General features: G+C 43.9%; 1 protein-coding gene across 2 annotated transcripts in view; it reads right to left on the bottom strand.

The window, feature by feature from the left end:
* Positions 1-22,540, bottom strand: part of bms1 (BMS1 ribosome biogenesis factor) — a 41,400-nt gene that overhangs the window by 1,109 nt on the left and 17,751 nt on the right. For both annotated transcript variants that reach the window (XM_012882609.3, XM_021308653.2), the window contains exons 15-22: positions 22,203-22,394; positions 21,925-22,113; positions 17,906-18,086; positions 12,899-12,957; positions 12,618-12,740; positions 11,398-11,545; positions 10,765-10,940; positions 827-988 (exon numbers count right to left, since the gene is read on the bottom strand). In XM_012882609.3, coding sequence (XP_012738063.2) covers positions 827-988; positions 10,765-10,940; positions 11,398-11,545; positions 12,618-12,740; positions 12,899-12,957; positions 17,906-18,086; positions 21,925-22,113; positions 22,203-22,394 — 1,230 coding nt within the window. The remainder of the gene's footprint in view (positions 1-826; positions 989-10,764; positions 10,941-11,397; positions 11,546-12,617; positions 12,741-12,898; positions 12,958-17,905; positions 18,087-21,924; positions 22,114-22,202; positions 22,395-22,540) is intronic.

Here is a 22,540-nt window from a genome sequence, read left to right on the forward strand (position 1 = left end):
CCAGAAAAAAAACAAACAGTCATCTAATGTGAGGAGGAAAGACATCAGAAAGCTTTGACAAAAGCACAGCTGAGGAACATAAACCGGCTCAGCCTTTCGGGACTTGGACTGAAGTTCCTGTAAGAGGAATTTTATTCATCCACTAACAGTAAGGGATCATTCAAGTGAAAAATCTGGGTTTTCCTTAAAGGGCAACGCACATCAGAAGTACCAAGTACCCGTCTTTAGAGATGACGCCTTTAACACAAAGTGTCAGAAGAGATCTTCAGATTATTGTCAAATGCAGTTATCCCTTTACACCAGCAGGTGGTGTAGTCTACCAGAAGAAATTGATACCATAAAATGCTCACTATGGAAATCATTTACAAAACTTTATATTACCTTAGAATTCCTTCTTTAAACCAGAAAATCACTTAAACCAGATTCTCACTAGAACAGCGAATCTTGTGAGAAATATCTTTTTATCATTTTTCTTATTTGTAATTTCAACCTCAAAAATTAATCTTTCCTTATCCATTTTAACAATTTTCTGACCTTACAAAGTGCTTTAATACAATATTAAAAATACCAACGCTAGGATGTACTGATATTGGTGTTTGTTTTATTCTGTAGCGTTTTTTTTTTTTATTCTGTAGCTCAGGCTGGAGCAGGTTAATTGCCTTAAAGTGTTGGTCACCAACATGTGGCGCCAGTGTGTTGGCCTTTATTGAGCTTTTGATAAAAAAACACTAAATGCTGTAATTTGGAGCCAAATAAATCTTAAGAAAACACATTAAACCTATGACATCCCTTCTTCTCCTGGAAGGTCTGATCCTGAGAAGCTCACCTTTCTCTCGTGGGGCTCTCGGATTACGCTGGGCCTCTGCAGGTCTCTGGGGGTCTTTCCTTTTGGCTGCTGCTGCTTGGGTTTGCTCTTGAATGGGAGGGCCTTCTGAAGCTCCTTGGGAATATGAAGTGGATTGAAGTGCCTTTTCGCTCGCACTATCGGCTGAAAAGGAAGGGATATTCACAATAAATCAGTTCTTTAGAGAAATATTTCCCTACAATATACAGAGGTGGCAGGATGAGACCCTTTATTAGATTAAATTTGTAACATCTTGATATCTTTATAAATTACATTTAAAACACCAAGTGTTGTAATTTGCAATAGAGTGTTAGCAATTATAACATGACGAACTGCGACTCCCAACATGCAAAATAGTCTGGACTACAACACACAGAATTATCTGCTGCTCGGATTTCACCTGAGATGATAGCCGGCAGATTGGAACACACCCCGGAACTATAAACCCATAGAACACGGTGCACAACTGCTTCTTCTCAGAAGAAGCATCGTTGTGTACAGCTGAACTCTGCGTGTTTTTTCAACACATGGTGAGCTGTGGTCGCATTCTTGGCAGGATCAAGTTTGGCGCGTTACCCTTTCCTCCATTTGTTATACTGGAGAGGTCTGGACTCTAACATCAACATTAATTTACCTCAAGAGTTAATACTGGGAAACCCCACATCTCCCAGTGAACTAACAAGGTCCGTCCATTTTGCTTTGGCCAAGCAAGCAGCCAAACCAGCCGAGGAGCTGCAGCTACCCCACTGAACCAAGACTTTTACAGCAGCTCCAGAAGCCAACCGTAACTTCTCCTCCTCTTTCTATACAGTACCTTCACTCAGACTTTGTCAGCAAATTTAAAACTTAAAGCTTAATGAACAAATTATTACCATCAAAATGAAATTTATTCTGATTGAGAGGGCTGGAGTTGTACGCTGGTTGGATTCATAATCCAACCAGCGTACATCTAAACACTTGTTCCCATTAACTCGAACTTACTGCGTCTGCATGTGGAGGATGGGGGTGTTGTGCCATTAAGCCATAAGGAAAAATCAGACTGACCTGGAAACAACATGGAACAGGACACTTTTGACAGCACCAAGGAACTGCCCTCTCAGCAGAGTGCCATGCTATAAAGCCAAGCTTCCCACAGACAAACGTCCTCAATTCCCGTTGCTCCTGGGAGAGACATTGGGGAAAAACACTCGTCGTCCTCTGCAGAGAGGAGGACCTGACTGGGTTTTGAGAACTGCCGGCTGAATGGAGGCCAAGTCTGCAGTCTAAGTTCTGCGTAACCAGACGCCGGAGAAAAGAATCCGTCTATGCCAAAACCAGCCTTAAGTTTTTTTTTTTCCTCAGCTGTTGCTGGAAGCTGACTACAGATGGCACGGGGCAGCCTCCCGCCTGCAGCCGGCACAGGACCCATTTCCCCAAGCTGAGAGTAAAAGCTGCGCTGAAATTGCCTGCTGCAACCGGGTCAAAGACTCATATGAAGGACCCTGGAGCCACCTGCTCCAACAGCTACGTTTTGGCTAGGCCTACGAGCCGTATGATCAGAGAATCAGCCTTCACCCTGTTTCAACTTCTTCCAACTGGATGCCCAAAGTGAACCAAACTGACACACAGGCACCGACAGGTTTGGCAGAGAAATAAACAGGGAAAGTTAAATTGCTTATTTAGAATGGTTTACTTTAATATGTTTTGAGTGTTTTTAAAACATGTGGCGCTAATCTGCATAGCTCCGGCTAGCTTCTTCGAAACCATGCCATGCTGATGTAATTCAATTGTGTTTTTACGGTTCTAACAAACATTACCTCCACAAGGGTTTTATACACTGATGGGATAATGATGTTTGTGTTTACCGGTCCGCTCATTACAACCAAAATAAAGCCGAAGCTTTTTAAAATTAGCCCCGAATGTCTGCTAGCCTAATGCTATTAGCTTCTGAATAACATTCGCTCTTCCCGGATACGCGACTATGGTTTGTTTCAAACATAAGGTTTGTTTCGTTTCGCTCCACCATCGTTCGATAGTGCTACGAGCTGTAATACCGCATTAATATGGAATATTAATGTCGATTTAATGGTGTTTTCGTACCAACTTTAGGATTAATCGATTTCAGCGACTGACCGCTCCAGCGACTCCTAGCTGACCGGAGGTACAATCACATTAATAAAATCGAGCGTTCTAAAGATACTACATTTTTACTGAGCAAATTGTTCTTTAAAATGTTATTTTATCAAATGTTTGTTTATCTTGCATGTTACTTATTTTTTGGTTTTGTAAAGTGTGACAAGCTCTCCATCTTTGTAATCATCTTTAGAATTTACTACAAAAAAAGCAGTATTTGGAAATCCACCTTGCTCCGTTTAGGCCTGGGCGATAGGACGATACATATCGTACGGACGATAGAAAAGTGCTAATTCTATTCTATCGTTTCTAACACCATTTTATCTCTTATTCAAGCAAATATTTCCCAAGTTAGACTACGACGAACATATTAGTGTAGTCACATAGCCTACACACAGCTTATAAGTAATAAACAAGATTTTTTTTTTTTTTATTCACAAAGAAGCGTCGTCTTGTGGTTTTGCAACATGACACTGCTTTACGGCTTTTGACTCACGCGGGTTTGCTACATGCTTTACGTTACTTAACTTATGAGAGCTGAGAGATGGAGACGCAGGAGGCTGAAGTCTTAAACCCATGGTTGCAACAAACAGACAGCTACGCCGGCAACCAGATGAAGATGAAGCACTTTTACCAAAAAGAGGGGGTACGTCTGTGATTTGGTTACATTTTGGATTTAAGAAGTCCAACACGGAGCAGACGGTCATTTGCAGGTCATTTGCAAACTATGCTACAAGACTGTTCCCTCACCCGACGGCAACACGACAAACCTCTTATATCACTTAAAGAAGAACCACGAAAAAGAATACATAAGGATCTAAAAAGTGAGAGGTAAAGCAAGTTGTGAAACAGCAGGAGGAAGTTGCAAAAATAAAAATTATAGCCAGCCGAAGGTAACTTAGACTTGGACTTAGACAACTTTGTCATTTTGTATGCACAAAGTGCGTACAGAACAAAATTTCGTTGCATACAGCTTGTAAAAATTTGATTACAGTATAAGGTGCAGTGATTTAAAAGTAAACAATTTAAATGTAGACAATACAGGAGAAGTCACAGTGTACAGGTGAGTATTTTTAAAACCATTTGTATGTGCAGAATTGATTGTGCAAGGGCATTTGTGCAATAATACGGCTTGTAAATTACAGTAGATTAAAAATACAGTATAAAGTGCAGTGATTTAAAAGTAAAACAATTGAAATGTAAACAATGCATGAGAAAGTCACAGTGTACAGGTAAGTATTTTTAAAAACCATTTGTATGTACAGAATTTGATTGTGCAAAGGGCATTTGAGCAAGAATGCATTTAAAAACTAAGAGTTTGGCAGCAGTTGTAATGCTAGATGGAGATGCAATGATGCAAAATGTGGAAATATGCGAATGTTGTGCAGAGTTTATGGGTTATAGTTCAGCAGTTCAACAGTCTGATGGCAGCAGGGAAAAAGCTTTTGCAGAACCTGGTGGACCTGCAGCGGATGCTGCGGAACCTCTTCCCAGAGGGCAGCAGGGAGAACAGTCCATGGTGGGGGTGTGAGGGGTCACTGTTGATGTTACGGGCTCGGGACACGCAGCGCTGAGATGAAATATCTTATGGAGGGAAGAGGAGCCCCGATGATCCTTTCTGCTGTCCTCACCACTCTCCTCACGTTCTTCCAGTCGGAGGCACTGCAGCCTCCACACCACACAGAGAGACAGCTGGTCAGCATGCTCTCTATGGTGCTTCTATAGAAGGTCGTGAGGATGGGCGGGGGCAGGTGGGCTCTCCTCAGGAAGTACAAGCGCTTCTGTGCCCTCTTCACCAGTGACGTGGTGTTCACAGACCAGCTGAGGTTGTCCGTGATGTGTACCCCCAGGAACTTGGTGCTGCTGACCACCTCCACAGCTGAGCTGTTGAACAGTGGAGCGTGGTGAGGCCGGTTCTTCCTGAAGTCGACGATGATCTCCGTCTTCTCCACGTACAGGATCATGCTGTTTTCTCTGCACCAGCCCACCAGCTGCTCCACCTCCTCTCTGTAGTCCTGGTCGTTGTCGTGTTTGATCAGGCCCACCACTGTTGTGTCGTCAGCAAACTTCACGATGTGATTGGTGGTGAACCTGGGGACGAAGTCGTGTGTCATCAGGGTGAACAGCAGGGGGCTCAGGACACAGCCCTGAGGAGAGCCCTGAGGGTGATGACATCAGGGGTGTTCTGTCCGACCCGGACTGAGTGAGGTCTGTTGGTGATGAAGTCTAGCAGCCAGTTGCGAAGGGGTGTGCTGAAGCCTAGAGGTTCCAGTTTTCCCCCCAGATGCTGTGGGATGATGGTGTTAAACGCCGAACTGAAGTCCAGGAATAGCATCCACACGTGCTTGTTCTTATCCTCCAGGTGTGCAAGGCTCAGGTGAAGAGCAGAAGAGATGGTGTCCTCAGTGGAGCGGTTCCGCCGGTAGACAAACTGGAACGGGTCGAATGTTGGGGGTAGACTGGAGACGATGTGTTCCTTTACCAGCCTTTCAAAGCACTTCATCATGATGGTCGGTAGTCGTTGAAACAGGTGATTTGAGGTTTCTTCTGCACCGGAATGATGGAGGCAGACTTAAAGCATGCTGGCACTGTGGCTTGGTCCAGCGAGGTGTTAAAAATGTCTGTGAGGACACCAGCCAGCTGACCTGCACACTCCTTGAGCACCCGCCCAGGTATGTTGTTGGGACCTGGGGCCTTCCGCGGGTTGACTCTCCTTAAAGTCTTCCACACATCGGCAGTGTCAAGGCAGAGGACCTCCTCTTCCTGATGAGGAACAGCTTTCACTGCTGGAGTGCTGTTTAGTGCCTCAAACCTCCCAAAGAAGTTATTTAGTCTGTAAAGGAAGTCAGCATCAACTTCACCTACCAGGGGAGGGCGTGTTGTATTCAGTGATCACCTGTATGCCTTTCCAAATGCTCCTGGTGTTGCTGGCGTCATGGAAAATCTCCTGGATTTTCTGACTGTGGTTCCGCTTCGCTAACCTGATGGCATGGTTCAGGTTGGCTCTCAGTGTCCTCAATGCCTCCTTGTCACCAGACTTGAAGGCTGAGTTCCGTGCTTTTAGCGCTTGATGGACCTCCTCAGTGATCCAGGGTCGTTGGTTTGCTCGGGTGATGATGGTCTTTGTGGTGCTGACGTCCTCAATGCATTTGTTGATGTAACAGAGTCGTTAGCACGATGCACCCCGTATGAGAAAACTTCTCAGTGCCAAAAACAAATCACAGTTGCCATTGCGCATTACATATGTAAAGGCATGGTCCCCGTGTACGAAGTTAAGAAGGAGAGCTTCCGAGAGCTTGTCAAAGTCCTTGAACCGAAGTACGTTATGACCAGTCGCAAGCACTTCAGTCAAGTGGAATTGCCTCGCTTATATGACGCATGCCGGGCCAAAGTAGAAGGGGAGCTTTGCAGCGTGGTACATTACGCCTTGACAACAGACCTGTGGACAAGCAGGGTGACGCAGCCCTATACGAGTGTATGCCATCCATTTCATCAGGGAAGACTGGACCATCTGCACTCGCTCCTTACAGACTGCCTACTTTACAGATGACCACACAGGAGCCATGTTAGCCCAAGGTAGTTACTGGAGCAGTAATTGTGTAATTCTGCTATTGCTGCATATTTATTCTATTCATAATATTTATTTATATATAAATAAAAGCATTTATCTATCTAGGTCTGAGAGATACACTGGAGTCATGGGGGCTGCAAGAATACCACCTAGTCTGTGTCACCACAGATAATGCCACCAACAACATCACTGCAATGGAACTGAATGAATGGCAACGGCTACAACGCTTTGGTCACCGTCTCCAGCTAGCTATTGGTAAGTGTAATTTAAGTGTAATTTAGTGCAAGCACGAGTGCATCACTGAGGGAGCATGTTTGTTTTTTCTGTGTTTTATGTTATCTGTGTACTTCTGGAGCTGGCGTCTTTCTCAAATAATTTCCCCATGGTAACAAGTGTCGATGATGACGATTCTTAATTAAACTTACAGCAAAATATTAGTGAAATTTAACTTGCTTGTTTATCCTGTTTTATGTTTGATCAGTCTACACACAACACATCAATACTGAAGAGGGTTTCGCCCAGCTAATGGCGTAATCCTGGCGGTGGGTCTCGTAATGGATAACAGGAGTTGCGTGCAGATTTAATTAGATATTATGAATTAAATGTATTTATAATTTATATCATAAAATTCACATTTGTTATTAAATTACATACATCTTTTATCTATACAGAGAAAGCTTTGAAAGCTCTCATACCAGCATCTACAAAGCAGGCTGTGGAATGTGCAGTTGGGGTCTGTAAAAAAGTTGTGAGTGCATTCTCCAACTCGTAGAACAGAAAACATGACTTGGCCAAGGCTCAAGCAGTACTGGGCTTGCCTCCCCATCAGCTCATCACTGAAACCCCCACAAGATGGGGTTCACTGCAGCAGAAGATCCAGAGGTTCCTGGATCAGGAGAAAGCTCTGTCACAGGTCCTTTTTGCAGACAAGAAGGTGAGACATGGAAACTGGACATTACACACCGATTCCTTGGATTCTGATTATGTTTGCAGCCTAGATTCACCTCCTGACGAAAGTAACCCATTTCCTTATCTATCTGACTTAGGCAAAAAATCTGGTGCCAAGCTGGCAAGATATGATGGTACTAGAGTCCATGAACAAGACACTGGGTCCACTGTTCGAGTTTATTGATGCTTTATTGGGGGAGAAGTACGTCACCGTATCTTTTCTGAAACCAGTACTGCACCTCTTCAACAACGGAATACTCAGCCAGAAAGATGGGGACACAGAGCTCTCAAAAGCAATCAAAGAGGGTATCCTTAAGTACCTCAATGAAGAGTATGATGACTGTACCACCAACAACCTTCTAGACATGGCGACATTTGTTGACCCATGGTTTAAGACAGCCTATATGAAGGAAGAGAGGGTGGAGTTCATAAAGTTGAGAGCTGCAGCAGAGCTGGTGGACATGGCAATGCCGGCACCTGAAAGTGCAGAAACAGCCACCTTCATTTCACCACCAGCTGCTGAAGATTATCCAGACCTTCCTTATCCAACAAAGAAGACAAAGAAGAGTTTGGTGAGCTATTTCAAAAAGGCACCAGCTGTAGGCCAAGGCACCAGCCGCTCTCAGTCAAGCAGAGCATCCATTGAACTGGAGCTCTCCATGTATCTTCAGACACCTGAGCCTGATTCAGAGGCTGACCCTCTGGGATGGTGGAAACAACATGAGTTAAACTTCCCATTAGTGGCCAGGCTTGCTAAGACGTACTTGTGCATTCCTGCTACTAGTTTATCTGAACGGGCCTTCAGTGTGAGTGGGAACATTGTCACATATAAGAGGTCAGGTCTTAAGCCAAATACAGTTCACCAACTTGTCTTCCTCACACTCAACCTATAGATTTGACAGAAACAACATTTCTGCGTTGACAATGTATCCTTTATGTTTGCACTTTTTTGATGGTTGATGCCTTAAACAGTTTATAGTTATATTCAACCCTGATTTATTTAATTTTCATCATCTATATTGCCATTATGGTATGCAAACTTTGCACTAGAAGGTTAAATATTTCAGAAACTTGAAAAACAGTTTATTTTTTTTAACTAACTTTTGTTCAGAAATGTGTGCTTTTCTACTCAGAAACTTAAACTAAACATTAGTGCACTTTGATTTATTCGTTTTGGTAATTTAATTTACAAACATGTTGAATTTTGAAACAAATGTGAAGGGTACTGTAGCGCTACCTCCGCCTCATTTTACGTATTTATGTTGCTGCACTACAATTTATTTTTCTAATTTGTGACAGTTCTATAAATGTCACTTCAAAATAAAGTTAGAAAAAAATAAGCAATTATGTTGTTTTGTCATATTTTTCAGAGATTTGCTGAAAACTTACTTAATTGGGGCATATTGCGATATATATCGTTATTGTGATATAAAATAGTCCATATCGTGATATATGATTTTTTTTCCATATCGCCCAGCACTAGCTCCGTTTACATCGCAAAGCAGCCAGTCAGCATTGACAATGGTCTGCAGGTGAGGTAAACGGCTCCATGACATGGCGAGTGACGCATTAATCGCACGACACAACGAATCAATGATGAAATTCATCACCACAGCTGGTACATGCCTGCAGGCTGTTTGTTTCTCTTTCCCCTCCCCCTTTGTCTCTTCACAGGTACTGAGGAAAGCTGGTGTCAATCTCCCTTGATTGATTTCTCATCAACCATGGGCCAATCAGCATCCAGGGAGGCCTTATTTAAGCAGCCCAGCAGGGGAGAGCTGGAGATCAGATCAACCTGGCTTTGTTACCTGACGCTTGTGTTGTTGCTCTTTGTGTGAAGGTTTGTGGTGGGAGTTAGAGGGTGAGGTAAGTTTAGGGCACCCTGTACATTTCATCACGTAGGTGTTTGTTTTTCTGTTAGATACACTAGGCAAGTAGGTGGGTGCCACCCATGTAAAGTTTTGGTGGAAACTTTTGTTAGATTAGATTGGCAGGGTTTTTGTTTTCTTTTGTTTCTTTAGCACAGACGGTAGTTAGGCCCTGTTTTGTTCTATTATTTTCTTTGATTTGGCACCCTTTCTCCCCCACAGTTTGTGTGAGCCTTCTGGGGATTTTCGTTATCAATAAATCCATCCTTTTTACAACATTCACCTGGACTGTCAAATTGTTGTGGTTGTCGTGTTACTCCCCTCCTCACAAAAAGAGGGGGGCCGTAACAACAGCTTTTAATGATCAATTTTTATTGATTCTATCGATTTGTTGTTGTAGCCCTAATATAATCATTTCAATCCTAGATAAAAACAGTTAAGTTTAGTTTAGGTTGTTTTGCCAATTAAAAAGCAGTGTTTCTAAGGAACCGAGACAGCTGCATTAACTCACTGACATTGCAGTAATCACTAAACTGATCTGAGTGGATTTGCCTGGAGCTGTTTTTATGTCTAAATAAAGACCAGGATCAAACTGTCCTTTAAGAGCAACTTCTTAGTTTACTATGTGTGGATTTTCCAGCACTATGGAGCAATGGCGCAAGGCAAAGGTTTACTAAAGGTGCTCAATAATCAGACAACAGAAGGTCTGGACTGGTGGTCAACACACTCCTAACTAAACTAAGGCTATTTATTACATGTCAGCATTGTGTCAAAGATGACATGTTTATCCACTGGCAGAGGCTTCTTTCCAAAGCGACTTCCAAATGAGGATAAGACAATAATCATTCATACCCAAGCTAACAATAAGCTAAGCAGCATAGGGTGTATATACTAAGTATGTAATGGACAACAGTAGGGCTGGATAATAATTCAATAGCAATATATATCGATCGATAGATGTATGGTTCAATATAAAAAACACGGGTCAATAAAAAGTTCAATAAAGAACAGTGCATTCTAGGCTATCATGTAGGTTAATACTACAGTCATTGCATCCTCCCAACCAATCACAAACCCAGGAAAGCTCAATCAGCCTTCAGAGAGTTCAGAGAGCACGTGTTCTTTTTTTTTCTTTAACACTTACAGTTTTCGTAAAACGTTGGTTGAATAAAGGGTTGTGTTTTAAACCATTCATTTAAAAATAGGTTATTAAGCAACAGCATAAAATGGCCAGGGCTGCACATAAAATATATATTTTGAATTCTTTTGATAATTATCAATATCGATCAATATGATTTCTATTTTATCGATATGCTTTTTTTTTCTATATCGTCCAGCCCTAGACTACAGGTATGGTTGCATGAAATGTTCTGTCTCCATGATGAGTTGCTCAGAAAGCTGGCAGGAGGAGTGCTCTCTACCTTGTACAGAGAGTCGGGGTTCGGTTGGTTGTGGATCCCCAGGTCGCGTTTGAGCTGCCCGAGGGTTCTCATGCCTGCCCAGCTGTCCTTCTGACCCGCCGGTAGCAGCAGAGAGGTGACGGGGTTGTAGAGCTGAGGAACAGACACTGGATACCAGGAGCGCAGAAATACAATGTCTGCAAACACCCAAAACACAGATGTTACACAAACTTTCAATACAGGGAAGCTGTTTTCACACAGCTCCTCTTACAGAAACAGATGCTTGTTCTTTGAGAAACTGAATAATCTTGTGGATGTAGCATCGGTATAGATTTACTGCAAAACAAGGCTTCTCTTCAAGAAGAAGCTCAGAGAAAACATTAGGTGAGCTGTGTCCGCTCGTGGAAAATTTGGTGGATCTGCCATTTTGTCCTATCAGAGCACAGCCCACCACTCCCTCTTCAGTGCATGTGAGCTGCACACTGATAAATACTTTAGAAAACAATGTTGAGATGTTTGCACATCTCCTCTGACTAAAGAGGATCACAGCCAGGATTCTGCAGAATGTCTTTGACTAACAAACACAATAAGAGCTGAAAGGTGAGGGGTCCAACTGTGAGCGTGTTCACAGTTGTGCACCATAAAAACACTCACCACTCATGAGCAACCGGTCCTCAAATGTGGCTCTGAAAGCTCCCGTTGGTGAAGACAGAGCCTTCTTGATCTGACCCCTGATTCCTGACACTGATCGTACAGCCGCCCCTTCAAACTTAGCTACCTCCAGTACCGTGTTGAACATTCCCTGAGGAGATACACAGCATCCTTAGACCTGATACACAAGTATCCATCACACACAGCAAAGCCGCTTAGTGCCATTTTTTCAGACTATAAGGCACACTTAAAATTCTTAAATTTTGTCAAAAATTGATGGTGCCCCTTATAAACTGGTGTGTCTTATATATGATTACCGTTGTGCTTACTGAGTGATTTTATGTGGTACAATGTGCTCAAAAACCTGTTCAAATGTGCAAGTACGACTTTGATAAGCAACAAAGCCGCTACGCTCAATGGATATTACGATTGACTGTGTCACTACCTGATCGGATTTCTAAGCAGTCTAAAAGAGTGCCTGACTAATGTCGAAACTAGAAGTGCATTCATGTAAAGGCCCCCACATACTTAGGCGTGGTTCACTCCGCTAAATTTCATGCATAATTGATGCGGACTCTGTGCATGCAAGTACGGCTCAATATAAAATGATACACTGAGCTGCTCCAAGCAGGCGGCTGCAAGGACGTGCAGAATCACAGCCCCTCTCTGTTCTCACTGACAAGTGTGTGGTGGGAGCTTGCTGGGAAAGAAACGGCTTTAGCTAGATAATCACACATTTTACTATCTGTTCCGCCGCTTCATCCCACTGGCAGAAAGTGTGAGAATTGTAGGAATTTGTCACATAAAAACGTAGGCAATAGTACGTTGGACTATGGAGACTATGGGTTAAATGTCCGAGGAGAGTCAACGTGGAGTCCACCAAGTTTACAGTAAGCGCAAAGTACACCCAAATATATGGGAGCCTTTGGGCAGCCTGGAGTATGCGCTAGCAACAATAAACCTAGTAAGTTAATTCAATATAAAAGTTAGGTTTATTTTGGCCTATGTTAGAAACAGGGCAGTGTCGTCCATCTACTCTGTCCTCCCAACAGACAGATAGAGAGCTGTGTACCTGAAGGAACAGAGTGATATTACACACTTTTGAAGAATATTTAGTGCGCCTTATAATCCGGTGCGCCTTATAGTCAGAAAAAACGGTAGTAATCAAACTCATGACCTGGTCCATGTAAACCCTAAAACCAAAAGGAAACTCATGTCCCCACCTTAACGAAGCAGGTGTTCTTAAAGATCTTGAATGGATATCCAATTAGCTTGAGCTTCTTCACTATGGTCACCGATTTGTCCAGATCAAGAACAACTCCGGTGGCCGCGATGCGAAAATTGGCCTGTAGAGATAAAAAAGGAACCGATCATGAAAACCACATAATTAACCGATCTGATTTTCTTTTATAGGAAATCCTGGAAGTAAAAGATGGCAAACTATCAGATTTACTGAGACGGTAGATTGAATCGTAGTTAATCAACACCAAGTTGACAACCTTACTTTAACTCCAGTCAGTGACTGCACAGCCAGGAAACCAGAACCCTGTGGTGTGATGGGACCTTTCAAGGGACAGACACAAGAGAAATTAATCACTTTTAAAAATTACTTTTTGGAAAACCTACCAGAGTATTCACTTCAAATATATCTTGTCATGTAAGGTTTTAACCATCCTGCCATCCTTTTCATGTTTCCAGATTTTATTATGGTTGCATCACAATAAAGATGATTAATTCTTGTCTTCAGCTCATTCAAGATCAGGTCACGTGTTTAACAGGTCCAGGAAAGAATCCCAAACCTCCCTCTCCCCAGCAACATTCTTCAGCTCATCCAGGGAGACCCAGAGGGGATATAGGCCTGTTCCCTGGGGCCTCCTCACAGTAAGATGTGCCCAGAAAACCTCCAAAGAAAGACACCCTGACCAGTTCCCAGGTAGATCATATTATCTTTCGCTCAACATCTGTGTCTATACAACAGATCAGAGCAGGAATGTAGACAGGCCCGTAAATGTTACTTTTGAGGTCAGCACCAGGGCACTGACCCAATCCGTCTATCCATCTATCCCTTTCAGTGACCTATATTCATTTATGTTTGGAGACTCAACACCAGCATCTTTTCATATACATACATACATATATATACATACATACATATACACTCACCGGCCACTTTATTAGGTACACCTGTCCAACTGCTCGTTAACACTTAATTTCTAAGCAGCCAATCACATGGCGGCAACTCAGTGCATTTAGGCATGTAGACATGGTCAAGAGAATCTCCTGCAGTTCAAACCGAGCATCAGTATGGGGAAGAAAGGTGATTTGAGTGACTTTGAACGTGGCATGATTGTTGGTGCCAGAAGGGCTGGTCTGAGTATTTTAGAAACTGCTAATCTACTGGGATTTTCAAGCACAACCATCTCTAGGGTTTACAGAGAATGGTCCGAAAAAGAAAAAACATCCAGTGAGCGGCAGTTCTGTGGGCGGAAATGCCTTGTTGATGCCAGAGGTCAGAGGAGAATGGCCAGACTGGTTCGAGCTGATAGAAGGGCAACAGTGACTCAAATAACCATCCGTTACAACCAAGGTGGGCAGAAGAGCATCTCTGAACGCACAGTACGTCGAACTTTGAGGCAGATGGGCTACAGCAGCAGAAGACCACATCGGGTGCCACTCCTTTCAGCTAAGAACAGGAAACTGAGGCTACAATTTGCACAAGCTCATCGAAATTGGACAATAGAAGATTGGAAAAACGTTGCCTGGTCTGATGAGTCTCGATTTCTGATGCGACAGTCGGATGGTAGGGTCAGAATTTGGCGTCTACAACATGAAAGCATGGATCTATCCTGCCTTGTATCAACGGTTCAGGCTGGTGGTGGTGGTGTCATGGTGTGGGGAATATTTTCTTGGCACTCTTTGGGCCCCTTGGTACCAATTGAGCATCGTTGCAACGCCACAGCCTACCTGAGTATTGTTGCTGACCATGTCCATCCCTTTATGACCACAATGTACCCAACCCATGATGGCTACTTTCAGCAGGATAATGCGCCATGTCATAAAGCTGGAATCATCTCAGACTGGTTTCTTGAACATGACAATGAGTTTGCTGTACTCAAATGGCCTCCACAGTCACCAGATCTCAATCCAATAGAGCATCTTTGGGATGTGGTGGAACGGGAGATTCGCATCATGGATGTGCAGCCGACAAATCTGCGGCAACTGTGTGATGCCATCATGTCAATATGGACCAAACTCCCTGAGGAATGCTTCCAGCACCTTGTTGAATCTATGCCACGAAGAATTGAGGCAGTTCTGAAGGCAAAAGGGGGTCCAACCCGTTACTAGCATGGGGTACCTAATAAAGTGGCCGGTGAGTGAGTGAGTGAGTATATATATATATATATATATATATATATATATATATATATATATATATATATATATATATATATATATATATATATATATATATATATATATATATACATACATATATATACATACATACATACACACACACATAGCCCGCCAGACTAAATTGTTCGGCGGGCCGAACTCACCGAGCGCGAGCATAGTGAGAAGAGTTTATCAGAGTTGAGCGTGCGCGTGTGATGTTTAAACGCTCAATACCTGTCTCACTGCGCATTCAAACAAAAGACACAAATATTGCTCCAGAAGTGGGTATACGTAATGCTGACTGAAAAATATTTGGGTATGCGCCGTATACTCGCGTACACCCTGGTCTACACTGTCTGACTTCAGGTGAGATCGTGAAGCATTGACACCCATTGTGCAAAGCTTACTTTTTTTTTTTTACAAACACGGCAAAATCCTTCGTCATCTTTACCGTCGACAGGCTACAGCCATGTCTCCAATAGGTGTTTTTTTTTGGAGAACAACGTTCTTTCTATCGCCTACCAGCCGTAATCGTGAATCAATGTGAAAAAACAAAACAGCTATCTGAACAACGCCGTCACCTATGGCTGACACGGATAAACAGGTCCGATTTGGACGGTGTTAAGCTGGAATACGCCAGAGTCTGCGGTGCTCACTTTGTCACAGGTAATTAACTGTTAAGCATTTAAAACATGTAAGAATATATTAATAGGGCTTGGGCGTCATGTTGACTGCCTCCGCCGCCACTACTCAGACTACTGCCTATGACTACCACGTACTGTACTCCCTGTCTCAGCCGTGTTTTAATTTGATTAATTTCACCTTAACTTGATTTCAACCATGGTAAACCGTTGCTGTATTGTGGGCTGTAACAGCGCAACACATGATCGCCATGGGAAAAACATAGAAAATGGGTTAACTTTGCACCGCTTTCCTGTCTGGAGGCGCAACCACGGAGACCAAGTGTCAGAGATAACGAAGAGTCGTCGGCTCGCTTGGATCGCGGCTGTAAGGTGACCGAACATAACTTTCCACAGTATCCCAATGTCAATGAGAGTGTGTTCTAAACCTTTGAAACACATAGCAGCTAGTTAAAAGTACATTACATGCGTGAGTGGTTGTTAGCACTAACGGTTAGCAGGTGCCAGAGCCCGTTTGAGCACAGCTTACCTTTGTACGAGTTACTGTGTTCCCACTGTTTGCTGGCTTTATGATCTGCAGCTCCTGAACCCATCCATTCGTGAACTGCACATGAGACTCCAAGGACTTGTAGCTTCAGAACTGTTCTGAAGTATAGGCGCTCACACCACAAACAAGGTAGCCGAAGACATTTGATATGCAAAGTGACGTCCGCGCTACTTCCGGGTTACGCCGGTAGGCGTAAATACAACTTAATTTTGCACTGGTCATTGTTCTGCTTAAATAATTAAAGCTGCGAGCGGCGTCGATCGGCCCTGCAGCCAAGCACCTTCGCGCACCGCCGGCCGTCAGCCACCGCAGAAGCTGTCACGCATTTTCGTCGCATTTGCGTCGGATTGTTTACATTTTTACCATCTTATTAAAACTCACCCGTCCACGTATGATGGCGATTTCCTTCATGTACATAACTTCTACATCTCGTACCCAACCAGATGTGAACTGGTTGTGAGCCTCTAGACCCTTGTAAGCTCTCATTTCCTCAAGACTGGGCAGAGGGTTTTCACTGAACACCAGGTAATGCACTATATCGCCGTGCTCTACATTTGGCCAATCATCTGGATTAGTGCTAAACAAGGCACCGTGGAGGGCATAGGGGTCCATATGGTCGATCACGGAACATTTCCTCAGAAATAAGTCCTTATCTGGTGGCTCTAGCGTGCTGGCGTACTTATCCATTCGCGATATGATATGATATGATAATATGCCACCCAAGATGGCGGACCGGAAGCTGGCCAGTGACGTCACTGAAAACCCCCTATTCCTCGTTTTCTATCCACTTTTGTTGAAATTTGCATTTCGCCCTCATTCTCCAGCTCTTTCTCCGCCCGAGCTACTTTTCCGAACATTGTAAAAACATACAGCTTTATGATCAACCGGAAGCAGTTCCGCGCAAAGACGCGGAATCAGTTATATCTGATAATATAGCTGACGAAACTGTTTTTATGACCGAATTTTTTTAGAAAAAAAATAAGGCATTTTTATGCCACAATAATCACATTTAATGACTTTTAATGCTAATTAAGGCCTTAATTTAAAAAAAATAATAATTTAATGACTTAACGCCCCGCGGAAACCCTGCCATAGATTGCCAGATGGAGAAGCGTGATTTATCCATTGCTCTAGAGTCCAGCTGCAGTATGCTTTACACTCCTGCATCTGAAACTTTGCATTGCTCTTGGTGGTGTATGGCCTGGATGTAGCTGCTCAGCCATGGAAACCCATTTCATGAAGCTCACTGCACGCTGTTCTCGAACTAATCTGAAGGTCACATGAAGTTGGAGGTCTGGACCAATTAACTCTGCAGCAAGCTGGAGATCTCTGCGAACTATGCTCTTCCCACTATCAGTTTACATGGCCCACCCCTTTGTGCTGAGTTGTATGTCATTCCCAGTAGTTCCCACTTCGTTATATACTGACCGCTCACTGGGCAATATTTAGGAATGAGAACTGGGCTTGTTGCTCAAGTGGTATTCTACCACAGAACCACCCTGGAGTTCACTGAGCTCCTGAAAGTGAACCATTCTTTCACAAATGCACCTAGGCATGCCGAAACAGCCTGCATGCTTAGCGGCTTGACTCTATACACCTGTGGTCATGGAGGTGACCTGATTTTGATTGTTTGGATGGGTGAGTGAATACTTTTACAACTGTAGTGTATCAAAGCCACCTTAGCTAATTTATTTTAAAACAGAGGTGATTCGTACTCTCCAGGTCTAACCACAGGTTGAGGACCACTGACACATGACACTCAGACACGTTCCTTTGGTCACAACCCAGATTTCCTGACTAAAGCTGAGTGTTGGAAGACAGCGTGACGATTAAATCAAAATCAAGCCTGCTTATCAGTATGAAATAGTTTGAAGTAATTTGTGAGTAAAATCTTATTTTGTCAGAGCATGCTTTTAATGCGTCTCACCCCAGATGGTGGCTCCACAGTGCATGTGCTGTGGGGTGTATTTGAGCAAGCGGTGGCGTCCGTTGTGATCCTCGATGTGATACAGGGGAATGGTCTGGAACCGCCGCCAGCCTAAGGAAAAGATGAGGGGATCCTTTGTCTTCAGGATACGGTTGTACCATCTGTGTTTCTTTAGTCGCATCTGACACACATACAAACAGACAGTTAATTACCAATACAAATACTGTGTTCTCCATGTATGTGGAATCTTTTGTTGAGTTTTCACCCAATATTACCATCGAAAACAAATATATATGTACAACATTTCAGAAATAACTAAAAATACAGATATGTAACACAGCAGTATCCCAAGCTGGCAGGTAACCTCACCTGCAAGCGGAGTTCTAACGACATTTGTGCGTTCACAAAAACATGAGAATCCATCTTGTCCTGTTCCGATCTCAAAGATTTGGGCCAAATCCAAAATGGTTCAGGTAAAAAAAAACATGGCAGCGCAGGAAGATGGTCGTTTAGCTGCTGCTATCAGACCAAAATGAGGTCTAGATGGCATCAGTTCCAGGCTTCTGAGGTGCTGTGCGGGTGAGCTTTGTGGCGTCATGGGGCACATGTTCAACAACAGCCTGAAGCAGAGGAAAGTACTACAGCTGTGGAAAACCTCCTGTGTGGTGCCGGTGCCCAAAACTGCACACCAAAACACCTTAACAGCTACAGGGCAGTAGCACTAACATTGCACCTGATGAAGACCCTCGAGAGGCTGATCTTTAACCATCTATGCCCCCTGGTGACGTCTGGCATCAGGGTAGATGATGCCATCATCTACCTACTGGCCCATCTGGAGAATCCTGGAAGCCCAGTGAGGATAAAGTTCGTTGATTTCTCCAGTGCGTTCAACACCATCCAACCAGGACTCCTGAAGGACAAGCTGGAGCAGTCAGGAGTGGATCACTAACTTTCCCAGTGGATACTGAATAGGGGGTTTTCAGCTGACGTCACGCTCACGTGACTACTCAGCGCGTCCGCCATATTGGGTGGCAGTCGTTTCGCACCGTTGACCTGCGTTGTATGACGCCTTAGGCAGTATTGGAAGTGAACAATGGGGAAAACGTGTTTAATGGTTGGTTGCATGGCCCGTGGAGGTGGAGATCAACGCTATTTCTATCGCCTACCAGCCGTAATAGTGAATCAGTGTGAAAAAACAAAACAGCTGTCTGAACAACGCCGTCACCTATGGCTGACACGGATATCCAGGTCCGATTTGGACGGTGTTAAGCTGTAATACGCCAGAGTCTGCGGTGCTCACTTTGTCACAGGTAATTAACTGTTAAGTATTTAAAACATGTAAGAAGAATATATTAATAATAGGGCTTGGGCGTTATGACTTATTACTTTCCGCGGCTGTCATGTTGACTGCCTCCGCCGCCTCTACTGCCTATTACTACCGCGTACTGTACTCCCTCTCTCAGCCGTGTTTTAATTTGATTAATTTCACCTTAACTTGATTTCAACCATGGTAAACCGTTGCTGTATTGTGGGCTGTAACAGCGCAACACATGATCGCCATGGGAAAAACATAGAAACAGATTAATTTTCCACCGCTTTCCTGCCTGGAGGCGCAACCACGGAGAACAACTGTTAGCGATAACAAAGAGTCGTCGGCTCGCTTGGATCGCGGGTGTAAGTCGACCGAACATAACTTTCCACAGTATCCCGATGTCAATGAGAGTGTGTTCTAAACGTTTGAAACACATAGCAGCTAGTTAAAAGTACATTACATGCGTGAGTGGTTGTTAGCACTGACGGTTAGCATGTGCCAGAGCCCGTCTGAGCGCAGCTTACCTTTGAACGAGTTACAGAGATAACAAAGAGTCGTCGGCTCGCTTGGATCGCGGCTGTAAGTCGACCGAACATAACTTTCCACAGTATCCCGAAGTCAATGAGAGTGTGTTCTAACCGTTTGAAACACATAGCAGCAAGTTAAAAGTACATTACATGCGCGAGTGGTTGTTAGCACTGACGGTTAGCAGCTACTAAACTAGCATGTGCCAGAGCCCGTCTGAGCGCAGCTTACCTTTGAACGAGTTGCTGTGTTCCCACTGTTTGCTGGCTTTATGATCTGCAGCTCCTACCGGCGCCAATACGGTAAATACAACTTAATTTTTCACTGGTCATTGTTCTGCTTAAATAATTAAAGCCGCGAGCGGCGTCAATCGGCCTTGCAGCCAAGCGCCTTCGCGCACCGCCGGCCGTCAGCCACCGCAGAAGCATGCGACACATTTGCGTCGGATTGTTTACATTTTTACCATCTTATTAAAACTCACCCGTCCACGTATGATGGCGATTTCCTTGATGTACATAACCAGATGTGAACTGGTTGTGAGCCTCTAGATCCTCGTAAGCTCTCATTTCCTCAAGAGTGTGCAGAGGGTTTTCACCGAACACCAGGTAATGCATCTGGATTACGGCTAAACAAGGCACCGTGGAGGGCATACGGGTCCATATGGTCGATCACGGAACATTTCCTCAGATATACGTCCTTATCTGGTCGCTCTAGCGTGCTGGCGTACTTATCCATTCGCGATACGATAATACGTGTACGACAACTAGAGATAAGGAAGTGTGCCACCCAATATGGCAAACCGGAAGTTGGCCAGTGACGTCAGTGAAAACCCCCTATTACTTCACTGGTTGACTGCAGTATGTGAGGACACAGGGCTGTGTCTTTGACAAGCTGACCTGCAGCACAAGAGCACCGAACTGTTTTTGTTCTCCTACACTCCAGACTTCCCCATAACCTCACCAGGCTGCCACCTACAGACGTTCTCTGATGACTTTGCCATAGTCGGTCTCATCACAGATGAGGACGAGTCAGAGTACAGACAGTGGATCCAGAGCTTTGTAGACTGGTGCCAACAGAACCATCTCAGGTTAAATGCAGGGAAAACAAAAGAGCTGGTGGTGGACTCTCTCAGGCGCAGACCCACCTCACTGACACAGGTGAACATCCAGAGAACTGATGTGGAGATAGTAGACCCTTCTAAGTACCTGGGTGTTCACCTGACACCTCACCAACAAACTGGACTGGAGTCCTAATACAGACGCTCTTTACAGGAAGGTTCAGAGCAGACTCCACCTGCTGAGGAGGCTGAGGTCTTTTGGAGTGCAAGGGCTTCTCCTAAATACCTTCTTTAACTCTGTGGTGGCATCAGCCATCTTCTATGGTGTAGAGAGCTCTTTCAGTGACAGACTGCTGCACCCAAATGTGCTAAGGAGCGCTTCCATCGATCGTTCCTCCTGGGTGCTGTCAGACTTTATCCTATAATCTTGGCTGCTCCCAAGAGACATTATAACTCATACTAAATTGTTGCACAGGTTCTGATCCAACCATTTATTGTTTACACTGTTCCCATATGCTAAGATAACTTGCACATGCCTTAGCTGGGATGTTGCTGCACTGCCATGCATATTGGATATTGTATAATTGTACATTATGTAAATATGACATATTCTGTTATTGTGTGTTATGTAAAAAGGCTGGAGTTTTCCACTGTCCAATAGTTTTTTTCCTTTGTTCAATATTTACCTGTACCTTCTACTCTTGATGTTTCTTTAGAGCTAACTTTAGATTAATCTGGTCTGCTCTTTTTTTCTTCTCTTTTTGTTCCCCCTCACTGCTATAATTGTGTCTAACTGTCCGCGTGTTGCCACTGTCACACCGGAATTTCCCTGTTGCGGTACAATAAAGGAATTCTTATCATTTGTTTGGCTTTTAAACTTCACTTGAACACATTTGAATTTAATTGCCTTTATTGTCCCCTGTGGGGGAAATGACTGAATTTCAAATGGTTGTTCTGCTGCTGGAACCTTAATCTCTTAGAGGGAACGTTATTATTGATGAATAATGGATGTTTTTTTTGTTATCTAACCAAATTTAATGCTTGATAACTTTTCTTTTAAATAAAGAAAAATGGGCTTCCTCTGGGTAAACATGCACACTGTCAGCCAACAGTACATGTACGCACCTGAAGATATCCTATGTTGCCTTCGCTGGAGCCCAGGCCACCCAGGATAATGGGATAATGGGGGTCAAAGTTTGTGACAAATTCACAGGGCAAAGAGCAGATTTCAACTCGGATGTACATTCCTGGCCGGAAGCCTTCGTACTGCACTCTGCTCTCATCATCCATGTCCTCAAACGCTGCTCTGTTCAGCTGAGCACCAAAATGAAGACAAATGTTTGAGATGTTGGGAACAATCAGGTTGGAAACACTGAGCAGTCGAACAGGTTGAGTTGATCTACCTCTGCCTGCTTCTGCATCTCCTCCTTTAGGTCATCAAAATAAGTAGCATCACCATCATCGTACTCTGCGTCAAATCGTTCTTTCAGCCGGCGCTTTTTCTCCAAACGTTTGTTCTTCTGAACCTCGTCATCGTCCATCTTCACCTGGATCTCTTCATCTCCATCGTCTTCATCATCATGGTTCTCAGAATTCTGCATTTCACACAGAGCATTAGGACAGTAGGTGAAATGCTGAGGTTCCAGCTTCCACAAGAACATAGTTTAAAGAGTTAAAGTTGGTCTACCGGGGCTTTACTGTAGTTGCTAGTGATTATGTGGTTCTTTAGCCACTAAGGAGG

The sequence above is a fragment of the Fundulus heteroclitus genome, chromosome 10 (genome assembly GCF_011125445.2).
Source record: "Fundulus heteroclitus isolate FHET01 chromosome 10, MU-UCD_Fhet_4.1, whole genome shotgun sequence".
Taxonomy (NCBI): Eukaryota; Metazoa; Chordata; class Actinopteri; order Cyprinodontiformes; family Fundulidae; genus Fundulus; species Fundulus heteroclitus.